Here is a 17,581-nt window from a genome sequence, read left to right as displayed (position 1 = left end):
TGTCACCTCTCCCTCTATGGCTGCCTCTCTTATATTACTCCCTCCCTCTCTTTATACCTCCCTGCCTATCTCTCACTCACTCACTTCCACCACCTCTCTTTTTCTGTCTTACCATCTTTCCCTCCCACCCTCTGTTTTTCCATTTTCAGTCATTCTCACGCTCAACTAAACTTCCTCCCTCAATCCCTTTTTCTTTCACACTCGTCTCACCTCTCACTCTTTTCTCCCTTCTTGTCGCCTCACTCAAGATGCCAAGCCTCATTTGTCTCATTTGAGGCTTTAAATTCCTCTTTCATCCCACCTCTTCTCTCCTCCTCAGTGCATTTTCTCTGCCAGGACTGAAACAGATTTAATGGGTGAAATCAACAAGGAATCACCCTGTAGCTTTTGCATTGCGTGATTAGACCTGGTTTGGCATTTAAATAGCAAAAAAAAAAAAAAAAAAAATTCATTTCCAAACAATATTCAATTAACCCTGGTTTGCAGCTGCAGCTGTAACTGTGGAAACTCCTGAAGAGTAGGTGTGTCTGACTTGTGCTTCTGGAACAGTCTTGCTGCAGTTATTCTCTCTGTTGGATATGAGACAAAATGCCAAACACACCTAGAAACTGTGATAAACTGCTTTCATTAGCTTAACTTAACTGTGAATGACAATATGTATAAATGAATCATGTTAAAAAAAAAATGCATGTTGTAGATATGGGATGTTACACGTACAGTATGTTATTCTTTTACCATCGAAACTGAACTCTACCTGTAATTGTGCCTTTGTTATTGACTCTGGAACAGCCTGTCTTTAAAAAGCTTTTTTGATTTTATACATTGTATTTAGTTTTTAGTTTTTAAGCTCCCACTAGTTGAAGTTATTGTCAAAACATAGTTTCCTTACTCGGCTGATGACACACTACTGTATGTTGAATGTTAAATACACAATGTAATACGTTTAAAGGCTTGTGTTACAAGTATCCAGTGATACATTTCACATTTTTTTTTATTTAAACAAATAAAGACAAACCTTACATGTTTGTGTTTGGCCCTTTTAATCAGGCCTCTAATTTACAGAACACATTTCGAAGTCTGGCAGCCAATATGGAAGTGTGTTCTTCCTTTCATTTCTTTTTTATGGCTTGGCTCATACCAATGCAACTAGCTACCAAGTAAATGTAATATTTTTGGTCAATAAATTGATTCAGTTGTTTGAAAAATGTGCTGTTAGTATGTCTTTGCGGCCTCTCCCTGTTGGCCCATAAATCATAATAAAATTGTTAACTGAATACCTTAAGACTAATCTGGAGACTTTATCTGAGAGGCAAGCATCTACATCCGTTACAGAGAGGCTTCAACAGAAAACAGCATCAGGACCTGATTATACTGAGAAAAAACCGAGCAACTGATGTAGGCCTGCATCTGTTTCAGAGACATATTCCTTTGAACTGACCTTGTGGTGGAGAAAAATGACAAACACAGATGCCAAAATCGGAACGATGCCAACAACAACAACAACGGTGTATAGATTGATTGATCAAAGGCCTGATTAGCTATAACATATAGAGAAATGTTGTCCCATCGCATTGCTGACACATTAAGTTGACAAAGTGTTTAATGTTCTTTTGAGCCATAATTCAGATTAATAAAAAAATACATGAATCACCCACATCCCCCCAAATTTATGGCAGTAGTACAAACAACCCATGCAGATAATGTAAATTTTTCACTTGATGAATTTTTGAGAACTTCACCACTGAATCTTCAGTACTACCCAAATACAATGGAAGTGAGTGGAATTTCATTTGTGGTGTTCAAAGCATCAAGACAAACATTGCTCAGCAGCAATGTCCAGAAACAATCTCCTTGGTACTTGTGATCATACACAAAACACACTGTCAGCTGGGGTCAAAATATGTTTGTTTGCTGTTTAAATTTGGCTGTACTGACCGTTTCGAAATTACCTTAAAGAGCAATTTGACACTAGCTGAAGAGCTTGTTTTTTGCGGACCTCCATTATTTTACCTTGCTGCAATGATGCAAACGTGTACTCCAGTGCACCATGACATCACTGTCAGTGTGATGTGGTTACAGGTGCAGTAGAGCACATTTCCACCACCCAGACCTGCTCATCTGGGGTGGTCAGAAACTTTCATGTCAGAAAAACCCTGCTCTTCATCCCAATATAAGTGACTCTTGAAAGGAGAAATCCACTCTTTTCCATTGTATTTTTGGGATGTTTTAAAACGTTATTAGAGGGACACAGTAGAGAGAGATGACAGGAAATGAACAATTAACAAATGTCCCCAGGCCTGAGATTAACCTGAAACATTGCGGGTCATGGTCAGTCTCATCCACTATTTTATATCATCAATCATAATCATTTCTCTTGTTGGGTATGTACCTTGAATCATTTTGTTATAGCTTCAGGGACACGTTACCAGTTTGTTCAAAAACTGTTTATTTCCTCTCAGGTAACTACGTTCCTTGTAAATCCATCCAGAATGACAACTAATTAGCAAAAACTTGTGATTGTGTATGAATGCATCCTTAAATGTCAATAAAAATGCAACCTGTCTCGAGGCTGCATTTCATTCTGAGCCACTAAGCCTGCTGTTGGATGGTGGAGAAAATTGTACCTTCCCTCAAGTTATTCCCGTTGGAATGAAACCAAAGTCTGACATTTATAGATGATGGTTTAGATAATTGAAAATGTTTCTGCTATCATATTCCATTGTAGATATCCTGGGAAACTTGACACAGTGCCATGTTTTAATGTTTGGCTGGTTATTTTCAGCTATTTGCAAGAAGAACCAAGATACATACATGTACATCAACAAGCAAAAAGACACAGAAATGCAACATTCATTGCTAATAGTTTTTCTTTTTTTTTTTTTTTTACATGACTTACAAAACTTTCTCACTAAATCTACTTGGGTGGTGCCATTAAATAGTCTTGAGGAAATGATGAGGGGAAAACTGCTATAAAGGTTTTCCCAAAGTTACATAAAAATACATAAATTAAGCTTACAAAATTAAAACAATACATCACACTTCATTAGCGTAAATTATTTGGGCATATGGTTCTTTGGAAAAAGAAAATACAAAACAAAAACAAAAGCAGACACAGGCAGGGCAGTTTTTTAACCACGAGTCACCTCTCATACAGTGAAATATTACTTTGGACACTAATGTGCTCTATGTAATGGACACATATTGTAGGGGTAGATCAATATAGGCCTGCCTGAATTCCTGTGGTTCAACACATCTTAACATTGAACAAATTATTCTTTGGCTCCTGAAACACTGGGTGGAAAAACAGACATATTCAGAAAACAAGGCAACAATATGTTCCTTATGGTCATATATATCAGAACCCTGGATGTGAAAATATGCAGTCTGTGCAATGAGGGGTGAGGTTGGGGTAAAAATGTGTATATACATGTGTGTGTATGTGTTGGGGTGGGGTTAACTGTTGAAGAATTTGACCCAAGAAATCAGGTTGGAATCTCAGCTGCAAAAACATACCTTCCACATGACTACAGGTCTGCTTGTGAACCAGATGCATTTTCTGCATATCTTTGCAGTGATTAAAATATCTCCTGTCAAGGCGTGCAGACTCACAAATGTGGGAGATCAAAAAATAAAACCAGCAGCAGTGACTAGTGGGGCTGACGGGGTATCAGCTTCCTATTTGAGGGGGCGAAGAGCCTCAGATGTACAGTATGTAAGGCTGGTATGGCCTCCTGGTGATGTTGGAGGGTTCCGTGAACTCCTGTGGACATAAGAGAGTTTACTGTACCTGAGAGGGATTTCCAAGAGATAAGTTGCGGGGGGTAAATACTTTGTATCAGCAGTGCACTGGGAAAGAAAATCAGCCCTGGACTTAGCCGCTGGGACTAGGCCTTGGGGAGGGGGTTGCTTGGGTCGGGTCGGTGAGGGTTACATGGTGACATGAAAAAGTTTGGGCACCCCTGGTCAAAATTTCTGTTTCTGTGACTAGTTAAGTGAATAGAAGATGAACTGAACTCCAAAAGGCATAAAGTTAAAGATTACACATTCTTTAATATATTAAGCAAGATTCCTTTATTATTTCCATCTTTTACAATTTCAAAATGACAAAAAAGGAAAAGGGCCAAAGAAAAGTTTGGGTGGCCTCCATGGTCAGTACTTAGTAACACACCCTTTGGCGAGTATCACAGCTTGTAAACCCTTTTTGTAGCAGCTAAGAGTCTTTCAATTCTTGTTTGAAGGATTTTCGCCCATTTTTCTTTGCAAAAGGCTTCTAGTTCCGGGATTCTTGGGCTGTCTTGCATGCACAGCTCTTTTGAGGCCGAGCCACAAATTTTCCATGATGTTTAGGTCGGGGGTCTTTGAGGGCCATAGCAAAACCTTCAACTTGCGTCTCTTAAAGTAGTCCAGTTTGGAGATTGAGGTGTGTTTAGGATCATTACCCTGTTCTAGAAACTATCCTCTTTTCATCTTCAGCTTTTTGACAGACGGTGAGATGTTTGCTCCCAGAATTTGCTGGTACGTAATTGAACCCATTCTTCCTTCTACCAGTGAAATGTTCCCATGCCACTGGCAGCAACACAAGCCCAAAGCATGATTGATCCACCCCCGTGCTTAATGGTTAGAGAAATGTTCTTTTAATGAAATTCTGAAACTTTTTTCTCCAAACATACCTTTCCTCACTGCAGCCAGGAAGTTCTATTTTAACCTCATCAGTCCACAGGCCTTGTTTCCAAAATGCATCGGGCTTGTGATTACCTATGTATTTATTGCAACCCTAACCTACACAAAAAAATATGTAAATGTTTATCACATTTTGTATCATGTTTTCTGCCCCTCCTTTACTTTTTGAAATTTTCTGGTCCATGGCTTTCGATGACAGTCTCACTGCTGCATGCTACTTTTGCATTAGCCTAATTAGTTAACATGCATTAAGTAACTTGGTTGTGATTGGCCATTGAGCCCAGTCCCGGAACACGCACGTAGCACGTCCTCATGCACACCCTGAATGACAGGCACACGGCGAGGGCCAATCTTATGTCAAAGTCTGTTCCCCGTTACAATTGTGTTTCCCGTAGCGCTCATAGTGTAGCTATTCTAGTGGCATGACTATAAATGAGAAAGACATGCAGTGTTGGTCAATCCACCATTTCGGTCCAGACTGAAACAAGCCTATGCGTCTATTGACATTTTTGGGTAGGTGGCCATGAAATCTGGTACAGACATTTATGGTGCCCAGACAATGTGTGCTAATGACTTTGGTGATTCCCTGCACCACCATGAACTTCACATTTGTAGTTTTAAGTGAAATGTTTCAACAGCTAGTGGATGGATTGTCATTAAATTTGGTACCAACATTCAAGAGCCCCTCAGGATGAATGGTAGCAACTTTGGTGATGCCTTATCTTTGTATGTATCACCATCATCAGGTCAAATTTTTAATTTCTTAATTTTTTCCCCCTAACTTCTGTGCCTTTCGACCAAATACCTGCAAAACTAAAAAACAATGCCAATCCCATCAGCCTCAGCTGCACTTCAAACTGACTACAAACTGAAAAGCAGCGTATTCACAAATTGAAGAAAGACTTGGTTGTATTTTATCTAAAGGTAAAATAACTGTACTCTAATCTGTACCTGTGATCTTATTATAAATATCATTCTAATTTTTTTCGCTAGTTTATTTGAAATAAATAAATAGTAAAATAAAGGATTAAGCATGATTGTCACAAACAATGCCACGGGATCAAAATGTATTCTCTGGGCATTGCCATTTTTCCATCAATATGAAGGAGGACCATCAGGCCAGCCAGTCCCACATTCATTGTAAATGTTCTGCTCTGGATAGGGGGAGGATCTACATTTTCTTTTCACATGATATTTCCTTAATGGAATGTCTTTATTGACTGTGGAAATAAAATGATGTCCAGTCCTTCAACATGTGATTATATTTTATTAGAAAAGAGCAATCCATGTTTCCTTGTGCCAGTCGGAAATTCCTCTGCAGGGAGTTGACTGGTGCTCTTCTGAAACCAAACATCTGTGCTTCTCACAGCTCTGTTTCATTACTCCCCGAAACACTAAACCCAGAAAATCAGCTTAAACACACTCAGGCATTTATTTTGAAAATCCCCACTGCAAAAACTCAAGGGGTCTCGACTGTGCCTAGAGTGTGAAACTGAACACTTTGGAAGTGTTTAACAAATGCTGCCAGGAAGAACAACACACACCTCAGGTCAAGAAAGATTCAGATACATTCCTAATGCAAACTTGAAGCTATATGTGACTTTCTCAGTGTCACTGAGTTTAGCAAGAAATTTAACCTTCACTATTTCACCACTGGTTTGTACATGTCCAAGACGTGCTGCTGCGGCAGCCAAATGGGGTGTTGAACAAATTCTTATTTCATGTTTATAATTTGACCACTTTTCCAAGTAAAATTGAGAAAATATAGTGATATAATACACCATGATGTCAAATGAGGAAACCATTTCGCTCCATATGTAACCTCAAGTTTTCTGTGCTCCGAAATAGAGCCTGGCTTATATTGGCCAGGTCGATATTAGCTTATCATATACAGTATAGGCAAACATGTCAGCCAATAACCAAAAAGATACAGCGGTATGGAAGCAGATATGTTTATAGTCATTTGGTGTCACTTTATAGTTTGTCCACCAGTGAGGATTTACTTAATTTTATTTTCCAGCTGTATAGTATTCTACTCAGTACACACCTTTCTTCAATAAGCACATTTCAGGGATCCTTACCAAAAAATCTTTTGTTAGGTGTTCATGTTAAAAAACAAAAATCAGACAATATACTATTACCTGATTTTGTTTTTAACTCTCAAAGGGCTAAAGTCCTGTGAGCATCTGGCTCACAAAGGGAAACTCATTCAGGGCGCCATTTTTCAGCAATGTAAATGATACAATGTAAATTAAATAGAGCACAAATTTTTAGAGTGCAAAATGCTTTTTTTCCCCGAGGAATATTTTCCCTTTGTTACACATGCATATGTCAGTGTCTTTGGGTCCAGTTCATATATCAGGCAGTAAATTCAAAGTATTACAAGATTTCAGCAGTCCCATAGCTTGATATCAATACTGAGATAAGCGAGATGCAAAAGAAAAAAAAAAAATACCAATGCTGGCCAGAAACGGTGTGAAAATAAAAAAAAAAGAATTCCTGTAAATATTCCAAAAATAAAACCAGTTTAACAAAGAAAATCCAATCAATTAAGATGACATAGTACTAGGAGGAAATCCTCTAAACTAGACAAAAGGTCAGTACCCTGGACAGTTCCTGCATCCCTGGAGGTCCCAGGATCAGCACCATGGACAGTGCCCTTAATACACTGCAGAAGAATAAAATTGATCCACCTGAACGGTACAGGAAATCAAGAGGAAGCTTCAGCGCACAATGTAGTTTCCAAGCTGTGTGCGAGATCATTGCTTGCAGTGAACCTTTTTACAAACATCTCACCTGCATTTTTTTCATATTTGCAAGATGCCCATTTGCCCCAGTTAAGACTGCTGCTGGTTTTTCCAGATGAAAATCAGATTGACAAAGTTACCATCGGCTACGTGAATCCTACATTGTCCTCAACACCTGATAATAATGGGAGCATGTGGCTTTAAGTAGGAGAAGCTACTCCTCAGTCGATGGAGCTTTGTGATGGTGTCTTCTCTGGGGTAGGTTGGGTCACCTTACATGCTATTCAACACAGATTACTTATTTTGCGGGTGTGGACAAGCTGGGGCATTTAACTCAAGAAAAATGGAGATACAGAAAGATAGGGCATGTTGCCAGTGCTTGAGAAGTGCTGACCACGAGGAAAAGGTAAAAAAACAAAGAAAAAAAAAAAAAAATCCATCACACAATCTAAATCCCAATGAGAAAATAACTATTCCTCCTAAATTTTAACCAGAAGGTCATCAGGGGACCTTGTGAATAAATGCCGTTTGATAAAGTAATTTTTACATTGGGGCTTAGAGTGCGTAATGCATTGTTTTCATTGTTTTTAATGTAATTTGCACACATAATAGTCATTTTGCAAATGTGGAAAAATCTCAAACCCTTGAGAATTTGTATTCTGACACTGACATTATTTGTCTTGCAAGTCTCAAATTTACCAGTAATTCAGTTTGAAACTTAAATTTATTCCATTGTACAGTAGTATTTCACAAATATTTACAAATAATGTACACATCAGCACTGACGTCTTCAAAGTTAAGTATGAAAATTCTTAATGGCACATTGTAGAAAAGCATTTATAAACATTCCAATATGACTTGAGACACAGAGTTTGACTCAGAAAAGTACCAGAAGGGTTTCCACAATAAATTGTGTGCCTGCAATGGAAGGTTTCTTGGGTGGTTGCAGATATTCAATGTTCTGATTGGTCCTCCTGAAGTCCTCTTTAATCTAGAGTGCCTAGAGAGAAAATAACGAAGAATTAGTACAACGTGTACTACTACAAACTGAGTTCAATCAAGTCTGTTACATTTGTACACATCTGATCGAGTGTGCTGAACGTTATGTACTCCTCTTTTGCACATGTGGGAAATTTATCCCTGCCTGGTACTGGATATTGGTCCCAGTAAAAACATAATGCAAACAGTTTAAAGAAGAAAATTGTATCCGAGCACTAAATCAGATTTGCTTGTAGTAACTTGTAGTGTGAACAAAGCTACTGTATATTCATGCAATCATGATGCAAAGGATCATGAGAAAAAGGCTTACCTTCAAGAAATGCAAATTCATCTATGGCCTCTATCGCGTTGTCTGCCAAAAGAGAAGGGAGATTAATTGATTAAGACAGATGACAACAGAAGATATGGGAGTCAAAACTGATTTATAGGTCTTTTAAGTCCCTATACAGCTATTCAATATGAATGAATATATGAATATCATAGGTTTGTTAACATACAAGGTAAAAATGTTCATCGGTGCAGCAAAACAATCTAATCCCCTCTACAAAAATCAGCATTGCACCAACTTTAATGTGAAATAACTAATGTTTCTTCACAATCTAAATAGTCATGTCCTGGTCTGAGTCCAACAACATTAACATCCTAAACCCATTTTAAAGCACAATGGCCCTGTATGTATTTGCAAACAGCAAAGAGTTTCTTTACAGTCTTTACCCAAGTCTTTTCTTTGCAAAGTTTTCCTCTTGCCTTGCTGGGCATACACCAGGGCGTCTTTGGCAATCATCTCAACAAACAACTCCTGGAAGACAGAAAAATGTCATTTAAAAGTAAAACGAACTCAGACACTAGCAGAAACTGTATTTTTTAAAACCAATAGGTATAACTGATATGCACCTGAGCCCAAATGCGGCCAAAGGAAATTGAGACCTGATTTTGCACAGTGCGTGTCATGTTCCTGAATTTCACTTTTTGTTAGTCAATTACAACAAGCGACTTGCAAAATTCATTTATCCCTTCACCTGGCTTAACTTGCTGTATTCCTTCTGCTTTACATTTAGAAAGTTAAAAAATGCAGGGATGGGAGTAAAGGTTACATAGATCTTGAGTGGTTGAAGGTGGTGTGCACATCTTGAGATGGTTTGGTGGCGTTTACACTAAGCTTTACTGAACACGCTGGTTATATATTATGGAGATTTTTCTCATTTTACATCAGCTTGTAAATAAATACCTCGATACTGACGACCTTTCTTTCATTTTGAAATAGTATCACATAGTAAGGAAGCAGTCTGTGTTGCCTCAGGACTTTTACCGTGGCTTTAGCGATGATGAACACAGACTCCTGGCTGGCGAGGGACACGTCTGGGTCGGTCTTCATGAGCGCCTTGATGCGGGCCAGCGGGAGTTTGGATAGTCGGCTGTGGCTCACGGCGGCAATGGGGCCTGTCTGCTGCTGGCTGCTCTCCTCCTCCGCCTCGGCCCCGCGGCTCTCCTCCTCGCTTCCGCACCGGTCAGGGTCGAGCTCCGTGGGGGTGATAGGCGATGCCACTATTGCAGCCATTCTCTGTTCTTACACAAACGTTATATTTAAAAAAAAACGACAACACATTAACACAAACACCACTACTGTTTATAGCTACATATCGCACATGACAACAACATCGGTAGCAGCGCGACAGTATTTCCTTCCGGCCTTTGGATGAAAGGCCTGCGCTGATTCGTCAGCCAGGAACTGAGACGCCCCGCCTCTTCCTCTCCCGCCAACTGAACCTCGTCGGTGATTGGACATATTGCAAATCAGGACTTGGCTTTTGGCTAGAGTTAAACGCCAATCAAAGCACGTTTCCGCCTTGGAGTATGGCTATGTAAAAATGTTGTTTACAAATACTATGTATATTTTAATTGATTTTGAAAACAATACAGTGGGTAAGAATGCTATCTAATTAACTCGACTATTTATGACTTTTGGCAACTTCCATATACAGGAAATGCAATCGATAAACCCCAAATTTCCTCACTTTTTGTCCACTGGGAGCGCAGTGGAAATAAGCTGTAAACTCTGTAATATTACCTATCACCATATGAAGCTGATACCGCAGACTTGTTAGCTTGTTTACACATCTAGCAGACATACAGCAACATCATCCTTCATTCAGAGTCATGTGTCTGACTAACACACAAATGTAAATGCAAAATTGACTATCTCCTGTTAGCTCCTGTTTTTCGTCTCCACCAACCCCTTAGGGAAATGCTAAAGCTAATGCTAACACTGAATGCTCCACTATATTCACCAGCTTGTCATTAATTTTGTCTGTCTGCCATTTGGTGCTGGCCTGGTAGCGGATGGTGGCTTTAAGAGGTTTTTTGCTGCTTGCTGCAACTGGAACAGGTGCTGACGAGACCGCAGAACCAAAACAGTGAGCTGAAAGTCGCTAAACTGCTGCATTAGGATGAGGGGAATTACTGCGTCAGGTGAGGTGGGTTCTTCATTATGAGCGACTCCTGTCACATACTTTACAAGTAGTAATTTGATTCATTGTAATAATAAAATATTGACTATAGAAGCTTTAACTATATTCAACCATATTGCAAGTCACAGCTAGTTTAACTGCAAGATAAAGAAGCAGCAAAGACCTGAACTACTTGTGAAAACCTATAAGATTACTGGTTGAAATGACCTCTTTACCTCTTAATTTCTTTGTTCCCCTCTCCTCCAACATAAACATTTTTTCCTGCTGAATTTAAAGAGCTCCCTGAATGCACATTAAAACTAATGTTTATATATGTAATATTTCAATAATTTAATTTCCTGGCATCACATGTTGCTGTGCTTTGAGTTTATGATTATTTCAACAAGGATTTACTGGGAAAAAGAAAAAAACAAGATGTCAGGAATATGTCGAACATTTAAGAAAAGTATCAAAAGTAATCTTTAGACTTTCATGTTTGTAAAAGCTGATGTATTTGACTTAATGTCTTGATTCATTTACAGAACAGATTTTACAGTTTCACATACTTGCAAGAAATTTGATATAATGAATCAAACATTAGCCTATATTCATGCGTTATTTATCATGAGCTCTATCATCAGTAGGAAATTAGTATGTGGTGTCATTAGTTAATTCAATAAAAGTGTGTATGCAGCATTACCATCATTTCAGTCTGTGTCAGGAGACCTAATCAGCAGTCCAATAATACATTGCGTTAATAGGATTGTGAGGAGTGATTTAGTCCTCTGAATCTCCATTCACACGTTCAGTCAGTCAGGTGTTACAGCCTTGGGACAGACATGAAGGATCCGCAGCTCCAAGGTAAAATTATTTGCTCTATAGAGACAAGTTTTATCTTGTTTAAAATTGTTGTTACTTTCTGATGCAACACCCTTTATAGAGGGTTTATAAATTGTAACTAACGGCTTTATTAATGTTAAATAAGTCATTTCCTAATGCTATATAACTCAGTAATAGACCAACAGTAAAATAAGTTGGATTGCTAAATTCTGATTTATCCCTTTTGCTGATGTTCGTCCTCCAGCATAACACGTGCTTTGTACTTATCTCTTTGAATCATCTGTTAAATGGATTATTGTAAAAGCTTTCCATTAATGATTTATTAACATTTATAATATTACATGGAAAGGCAACAACATTTTATAAAATGCAGTCATGCAGAGGTTTTGAATGGCTGATGAATAAACTGTATCGAAGATCATTACATTACTACATTTGTTATATACGTTAGGCAAGTAAGTTTCATATATAGTACATTTCTTTACAGGTAAAATCAATGTGCTTTACATTAAAATGCATACATGAACAAGTAACATGTATAGAAGAATAGAATAAATAGAATTAAAAAAAAGTGAAACGACCAGAAAAAAAAAAAGTTTAGTTTATAGTCTGTTTTACCGGTTTCAAACTGACTCAAGCGTTCAAGTTTAACCATCTGCCTTTCTAGAAGAAATTCAGTGTCAGTGGTCTGTATTTGTACAGCAAGAACTTTAACCCTAATTTGGCAGCTCTGTTAGTTAATATTCTGCCAATCTAGTTAGCCTCCATGGGTACGCTATAAATAGCCCTCTACATTCAGAAGTGACCTACTAATACTGTATCTAAAAGAAGCAAGTAATCCTGGGCACTTTGAGAACGGAGTCTACTATCTTCTAAACTTAACCCACAATGACCAGGAGGAGCCACAGTATCATTATACTTTAATTTACAGTTCAATACTTCAATACTTCAGTTTAAGTATTAGAATTACCACTGTTGTTGATCATTACCTGCTCTATTTATTTATTTAATCCCTTCTTTACGTGTGCTGAGAGGTTATACGTACTCTGTAAGATGCCCACACAGCAAGCCCTCATGGATGAAGTTTGACATCTGACCCTATTGTCCTTTGCTGTTTGTGTAATGCTGGAACGATAAAATCAAAGTTTCCTGTAAAAACGAAAAAGCAGGGTGTAAGTTTTATATAAAAAGAGTGGCAAAATACTGTCCTGCTTGGGGGAAATAAATTGTTTGGCTAGTCTTTAAAAGAAATGGGCTGAGTCAGGAGAACTGTGTCCAAAGAATAAGACTTGTAATCCCAGAACAGAAAAAAACAGGAAAGGTCGACACATCCTGCTTTTGTCTGTCATAAAAAATGAAAACATACATGTTGAAATTGATAGATCACAGTCCAAAAATATATTAGCATCTGTCTAAACCTGCAAAACTAATAAGACTCTAGTCACAACACTGATGCCACAACAGTGTAGGCGTTGTAAGTATTTGGCAGATAAAATACAAAAAGCAAAGTTACCATTGCATCCTGAGAACAGATTTAATGGCAGCTCACTCGTGTACCTGAGTACGGTATATCTGAAACAAAAGAATATAACAATACTAAATATTCATATATGTAAATTAACTTAAAATCTTCATAATCAGTTATTGTTTGCCTCCATCTCATACATGATTTACATAATTTTCACCGATAGGCACCAACAATTTGCAAATTAAAATGCAGGCTAAGGCTAAAATAGGCCAGACATTTTGCCTCATTCATGGCAAAGTGAGTTAAAATGGAGGTCAATCTCATTATCGATGTCCTATACATGGAACATTCACACTACTGGTCTGCACAGTGACTTTTGAGAGTTGAGCTGTCTAATACTGATGACAGAGCACAAAAAAAATTAATAAAATAATAACGATAAAATAAAACGAGGGTTTGTGTTTCGGAATTCCTCCATAAAAGTGATTTCAGCTCTGCCTATTACTAAAAAAGTACATTTATCCTAATATTTCTGCTGTTTCACACAACAGTGTTGATGCCTTATTTCTACAGGCCTCTGAAAAGAAGAGATTCAAATCTCTGCACTGATGTGAAAATTTCTTGTTTCTTAAACTTCTTTTCAAGCCATCAAAACGCGGCTATGGCCAAAGCAGAAAACGAGCAAAAAATCCAAAGATGAGCCTCAGACCGTCCAGAAGACGGCAAGGCCGCTGGCCTCTGCTGCCGTATGTGCCTTGCCACAGCTGACCGAAGCAGAGAGAATGAGGCAGTCACCCTTTGAGAGGATCGTCTATGACATGGCCCACAACGAGAAGATCATCAACGACCTGATGCTCGGTCGAAGGGTTGGCTTTTATGAGCTGCGCGGAGAGATCGGGCGGGGCAACTTCTCTACTGTCAGGCTGGGCATCCATGCCTTGACAAAAGGTCAGGAACCATACGCCTGAAAGGGATTCGTGTTTTCTGGTTTACACCTTGAGTAGCATTCCCTTCTGTCTATGCTGGGAAACCCAAACTCTAGCCTTTTCTGTTATGCACAAGGTCTGACCTTGAAGGGGTTTGTAGTTGTAAATAATAGTAAGACTTCGAGTAAGACTTTTGGATCACCCTAGATCTTCCTCGACCCCTGCAGTGAATTTATTTTCTTTTGAAAAGCTGGTATTAGAATAATGCTGCAACAATCTTCCAATTAAATTAGTTGCAACGTAAATTCTTTCAGCCTTCTTCTCATAGCATCCATCTCCCTATTTTCTTGTGTGTTTAAATCTCTTAATCACGTCTCTTCCCTTATTTCGACCTTTCATTCATCAGACCCTGTCTAAATCCATCACTAATATCTTAAGCTCCCCCTCCTCTTCTGTCTCAGAGAGAGTAGCTGTCAAAGTCATGGACAAGGTGCGTCTGGAGGAAAAGAGCAAGCCTTTGACTTCCTCAGAAATCAGCTGCATGGAGAAGCTGTGCCACCCCAACGTAGTACGTCTTTACGAGGTGATCGAGACCAGCCGGAAACTATATTTGGTGATGGAGTATGGCAGCAGTGGAGACCTTTTCTCCCGAATCTCCACTAGGGGGAAGCTTAACGACCTGGAAACCAAGCTGGTCTTCGCGCAAGTCATCTCTGCTGTTAAACACATGGTGAGCTTCAGTGTCACTCTTAATCATCATCTGCTGAGCAGCATGAATCTGTGCACAGTCTGTGCCTCATGTCCATGGATTTCTTTGAGGTATTCATGATTAATATGATTGAGTTATACGAAATAATTAAGAGCTGAATTTGAGAGATAAAGTTAAATTATTTTAAAGACTCAAACTGTAAATGTTTTGTCCATAATTATTTGAGGTATGCTATGTTCCCATTCACACATTTTCAAGTTTGGGTGACATTTCTGACTTTATTTTAATAGTGGCCAGTAGAGAGGTGACAGGAGAAGGAGCGAAGATGATATGCAACACACATTTCTGTCAGCATTAAAACAGGGATGTTGTGATTATAAACCCCTAGACCACCAGAACGCCCCATAAATGAGGACTTTGAGTGATGAGTGAAAAATTGTAACAGTCTGTTTTCCAGCTGATTTATAAAATTACTAATGGGAACAAACATTTTAAATTATTGGAAAACATAACCAGATAAAATGGCTGCCCGATGTGGAGTTAGTTTTAGCTAGTTTACATACAATTAGGTAGTTAAGTCCAGCGGTTTCAAACCTAGGGCTCGGTTTTATCTCTAATTTGAGCTTTTATTGTGAAATATTGGATGATTTTACCTTTTTGAACCTAAAATAATTATTTGAATGTAACCATCTGAGAAGTTTAGAGGGGAAATCCCTCTTTGGTGGAACTGACAAAAACTCATTGACATCTGAAACATGGCAAAGGGTCCCACAAAAAAAGACATTCCTTTTTTGTAAGGGGTCACATGCCAAAAAGGTTGGAGACAACTTGATTAATCTTTGACAATGCTTTATATTTAGAGGCTTACAGTCTGCTTTTTTTAAAATAAAGTCTTAATTTGAAAATTAACTAATAACTATAACTTGCAGACAAATATAGAGGAGGACAAAGTGCAATCTTTCTTTCTGAAATGTAGTGAAGTAGAAGAAAATGGAACTACAAGTAAAAGTATCTCGAACTTGTGCTTTACAATTTTTTTTGAAGTTTCAATGTGTCACTAATCCAATTAGTACACTTACAAAAACTTAACAGAGGAAGCGTAAAAACTCTGAAAAAAGCATTTTTTCAGAGGCTGTTAACCCTTTCTTTCCCTAAAAGTAAATATAAATGTCAAAACAGAACCCCTACTGAATTTTTAAAATCTTTTTGTGATATTTCAGCATGACAATAACATCGTCCACAGAGATCTTAAGGCAGAAAACATCTTTTACACCACCAGCCACTGCATCAAGGTGGGAGATTTCGGCTTCAGCAGAGAGAGCAGCCCTGATGAACTTCTCACCAATTTCTGTGGATCTCCACCTTACGCTGCTCCTGAACTGTTTAAGGAAAAAGGCTACATTGGACGCTATTCTGATATTTGGGCTTTAGGTATTCTCTTGTACTTCATTGTGACAGCCACAATGCCCTTTAATGGGGACAACATGGGTAGGCTGAAGCGGTGCATCCTCCAGGGGGCTTACAGTATCCCTGCTTATGTGCCCAATCCCTGCCATCAGGTCATAAAGGGCATGCTGCGGCCTGTGCCTGCTGATCGCTCGTCTCTCGCACAGATTACAAACAGTGCTTGGCTGAGGGGGATCGAGTACCCTCCTCCGTATGTGTTGTTGCCCATGTCCCCCGCCCACTTTGCCCAGGCCAGCGGGCATCTGTGTGTGGAGGAGCAGGAGGTGAAGAGTTTGCTGTCAGATCTAGGTATTGTGACAGTTCATTTCCAAAACAATCCCTGTTTAGACTGTAGTAGCCCGTTGACGGGGACATACCGGATCCTCCTCCATCGGGTCCAGAAGAGGAGGTCAGTGGAGGCTGTAGGTTATTCAGTGCATCACCCTGATGAGTATAGGAGCCCGGAGAAGTGGTCTGCAACATCTGTGGACAAACACATTCCCTCTGCTGTCTGTGTTATACTGTAATGAAAAATGACTGGAGTACCTGAGTTGTATCTACGCAGGCACTTTATCACATGCACATGTGCTAGTAAAGCATTCAAGTTGTATCATGCAGTGCTGGACTGAAATGGCACACAAACAGAGGTTGAGGTCAGAGTCGGAGGATTCTTCAGTCCCACAGTGTAAGTCAATAATAGCTCACAGAATAAGGAACCTCTCTTAGATAATTGGCTATGGATTTCTGTACTGATTATATCATCGACAACAATCGTACTGACGCAAAGCATTGATCAGTCACTGTATGGCCATCTGCATCTTCCAATCCCTCTTAGTCACAGCATAAATCTATTGAATTAATCCAAGGCCACAGGTAATCCTATTAGGGGAGACACCGAGAACATGCTTGTTCCAACAGAAAGGAACCCTGAGACAATTGGGGGAAAAAAACATTTCCTGGGAAAAAATGACGTTAGGCTTAAAACAAAATTCTCACCAAACGAGGCCAGAACAATAGACTCAATGTAAATCCAGTCCTCAGCCGTCTTTAATGTTTTTTGTGTTTTTTAAACACAATAAGCGCTGCCTAAAATGCCTTAATTTAATGAAGATTTTCATTTATTAACTTTCTAACTAAAAAGCACATTTTATGACTGTGATAACAAAGTCTGGAGCACATACATCATTTTAGGTTTTGCTCAGTTATAATCTCATTTTGTTCATATGTATGCTGAGTATCGTGCTTATGTTTTAAGGCAAGACTTTCATCCACGCTATATGGATATTGACCTGAATTTAATGACACTCTGTATTAATAAT

General features: G+C 38.8%; 2 protein-coding genes across 2 annotated transcripts; one reads left to right on the top strand and one right to left on the bottom strand.

The window, feature by feature from the left end:
- Window positions 1-8,132: 8,132 nt before the first annotated feature.
- pole4 (polymerase (DNA-directed), epsilon 4, accessory subunit) lies at window positions 8,133-10,133 on the bottom strand. The gene is made up of 4 exons (XM_040128939.1): window positions 9,736-10,133; window positions 9,141-9,225; window positions 8,737-8,778; window positions 8,133-8,427 (listed from the first exon to the last, which is right to left on the bottom strand). Exons 1-4 carry the CDS (start codon window positions 9,982-9,984, stop codon window positions 8,414-8,416), a joined length of 390 nt encoding a protein of 129 aa, XP_039984873.1. The 5' UTR covers window positions 9,985-10,133; the 3' UTR covers window positions 8,133-8,413.
- A 117-nt stretch (window positions 10,134-10,250) lies between these two features.
- LOC120790995 (serine/threonine-protein kinase NIM1) lies at window positions 10,251-17,581 on the top strand. The gene is made up of 5 exons (XM_040129063.1): window positions 10,251-10,349; window positions 10,764-10,895; window positions 13,827-14,129; window positions 14,569-14,837; window positions 16,037-17,581. The coding sequence occupies exons 2-5, from the start codon at window positions 10,874-10,876 to the stop codon at window positions 16,787-16,789; spliced, it is 1,347 nt and encodes a 448-aa protein (XP_039984997.1). The 5' UTR covers window positions 10,251-10,349; window positions 10,764-10,873; the 3' UTR covers window positions 16,790-17,581.

This window comes from Xiphias gladius, chromosome 6, assembly GCF_016859285.1.
Source record: "Xiphias gladius isolate SHS-SW01 ecotype Sanya breed wild chromosome 6, ASM1685928v1, whole genome shotgun sequence".
Classification (NCBI taxonomy): Eukaryota; Metazoa; Chordata; class Actinopteri; order Istiophoriformes; family Xiphiidae; genus Xiphias; species Xiphias gladius.
Note: the sequence above shows the minus strand (reverse complement) of the source record. Positions and strands in the feature narration are given on the sequence as shown.

What these genes read in the sequence shown, in the direction of transcription:
- pole4 (XM_040128939.1), bottom strand. Translation starts at nt 9,984, where the DNA reads ATGGCTGCAATAGTGGCATCGCCTATCACCCCCACGGAGCTCGACCCT. An exon ending in TCATCATCGCTAAAGCCACG is followed by an intron (nt 9,226 to 9,735) that starts GTAAAAGTCCTG and finishes TCTGTCTTCCAG; the next exon opens with GAGTTGTTTGTTGAGATGAT. An exon ending in TTTGCAAAGAAAAGACTTGG is followed by an intron (nt 8,779 to 9,140) that starts GTAAAGACTGTA and finishes CTCTTTTGGCAG; the next exon opens with ACAACGCGATAGAGGCCATA.
- LOC120790995 (XM_040129063.1), top strand. Translation starts at nt 10,874, where the DNA reads ATGAGGGGAATTACTGCGTCAG. An exon ending in GAGGGGAATTACTGCGTCAG is followed by an intron (nt 10,896 to 13,826) that starts GTGAGGTGGGTT and finishes CTTCTTTTCAAG; the next exon opens with CCATCAAAACGCGGCTATGG. An exon ending in TCTCTGCTGTTAAACACATG is followed by an intron (nt 14,838 to 16,036) that starts GTGAGCTTCAGT and finishes GTGATATTTCAG; the next exon opens with CATGACAATAACATCGTCCA.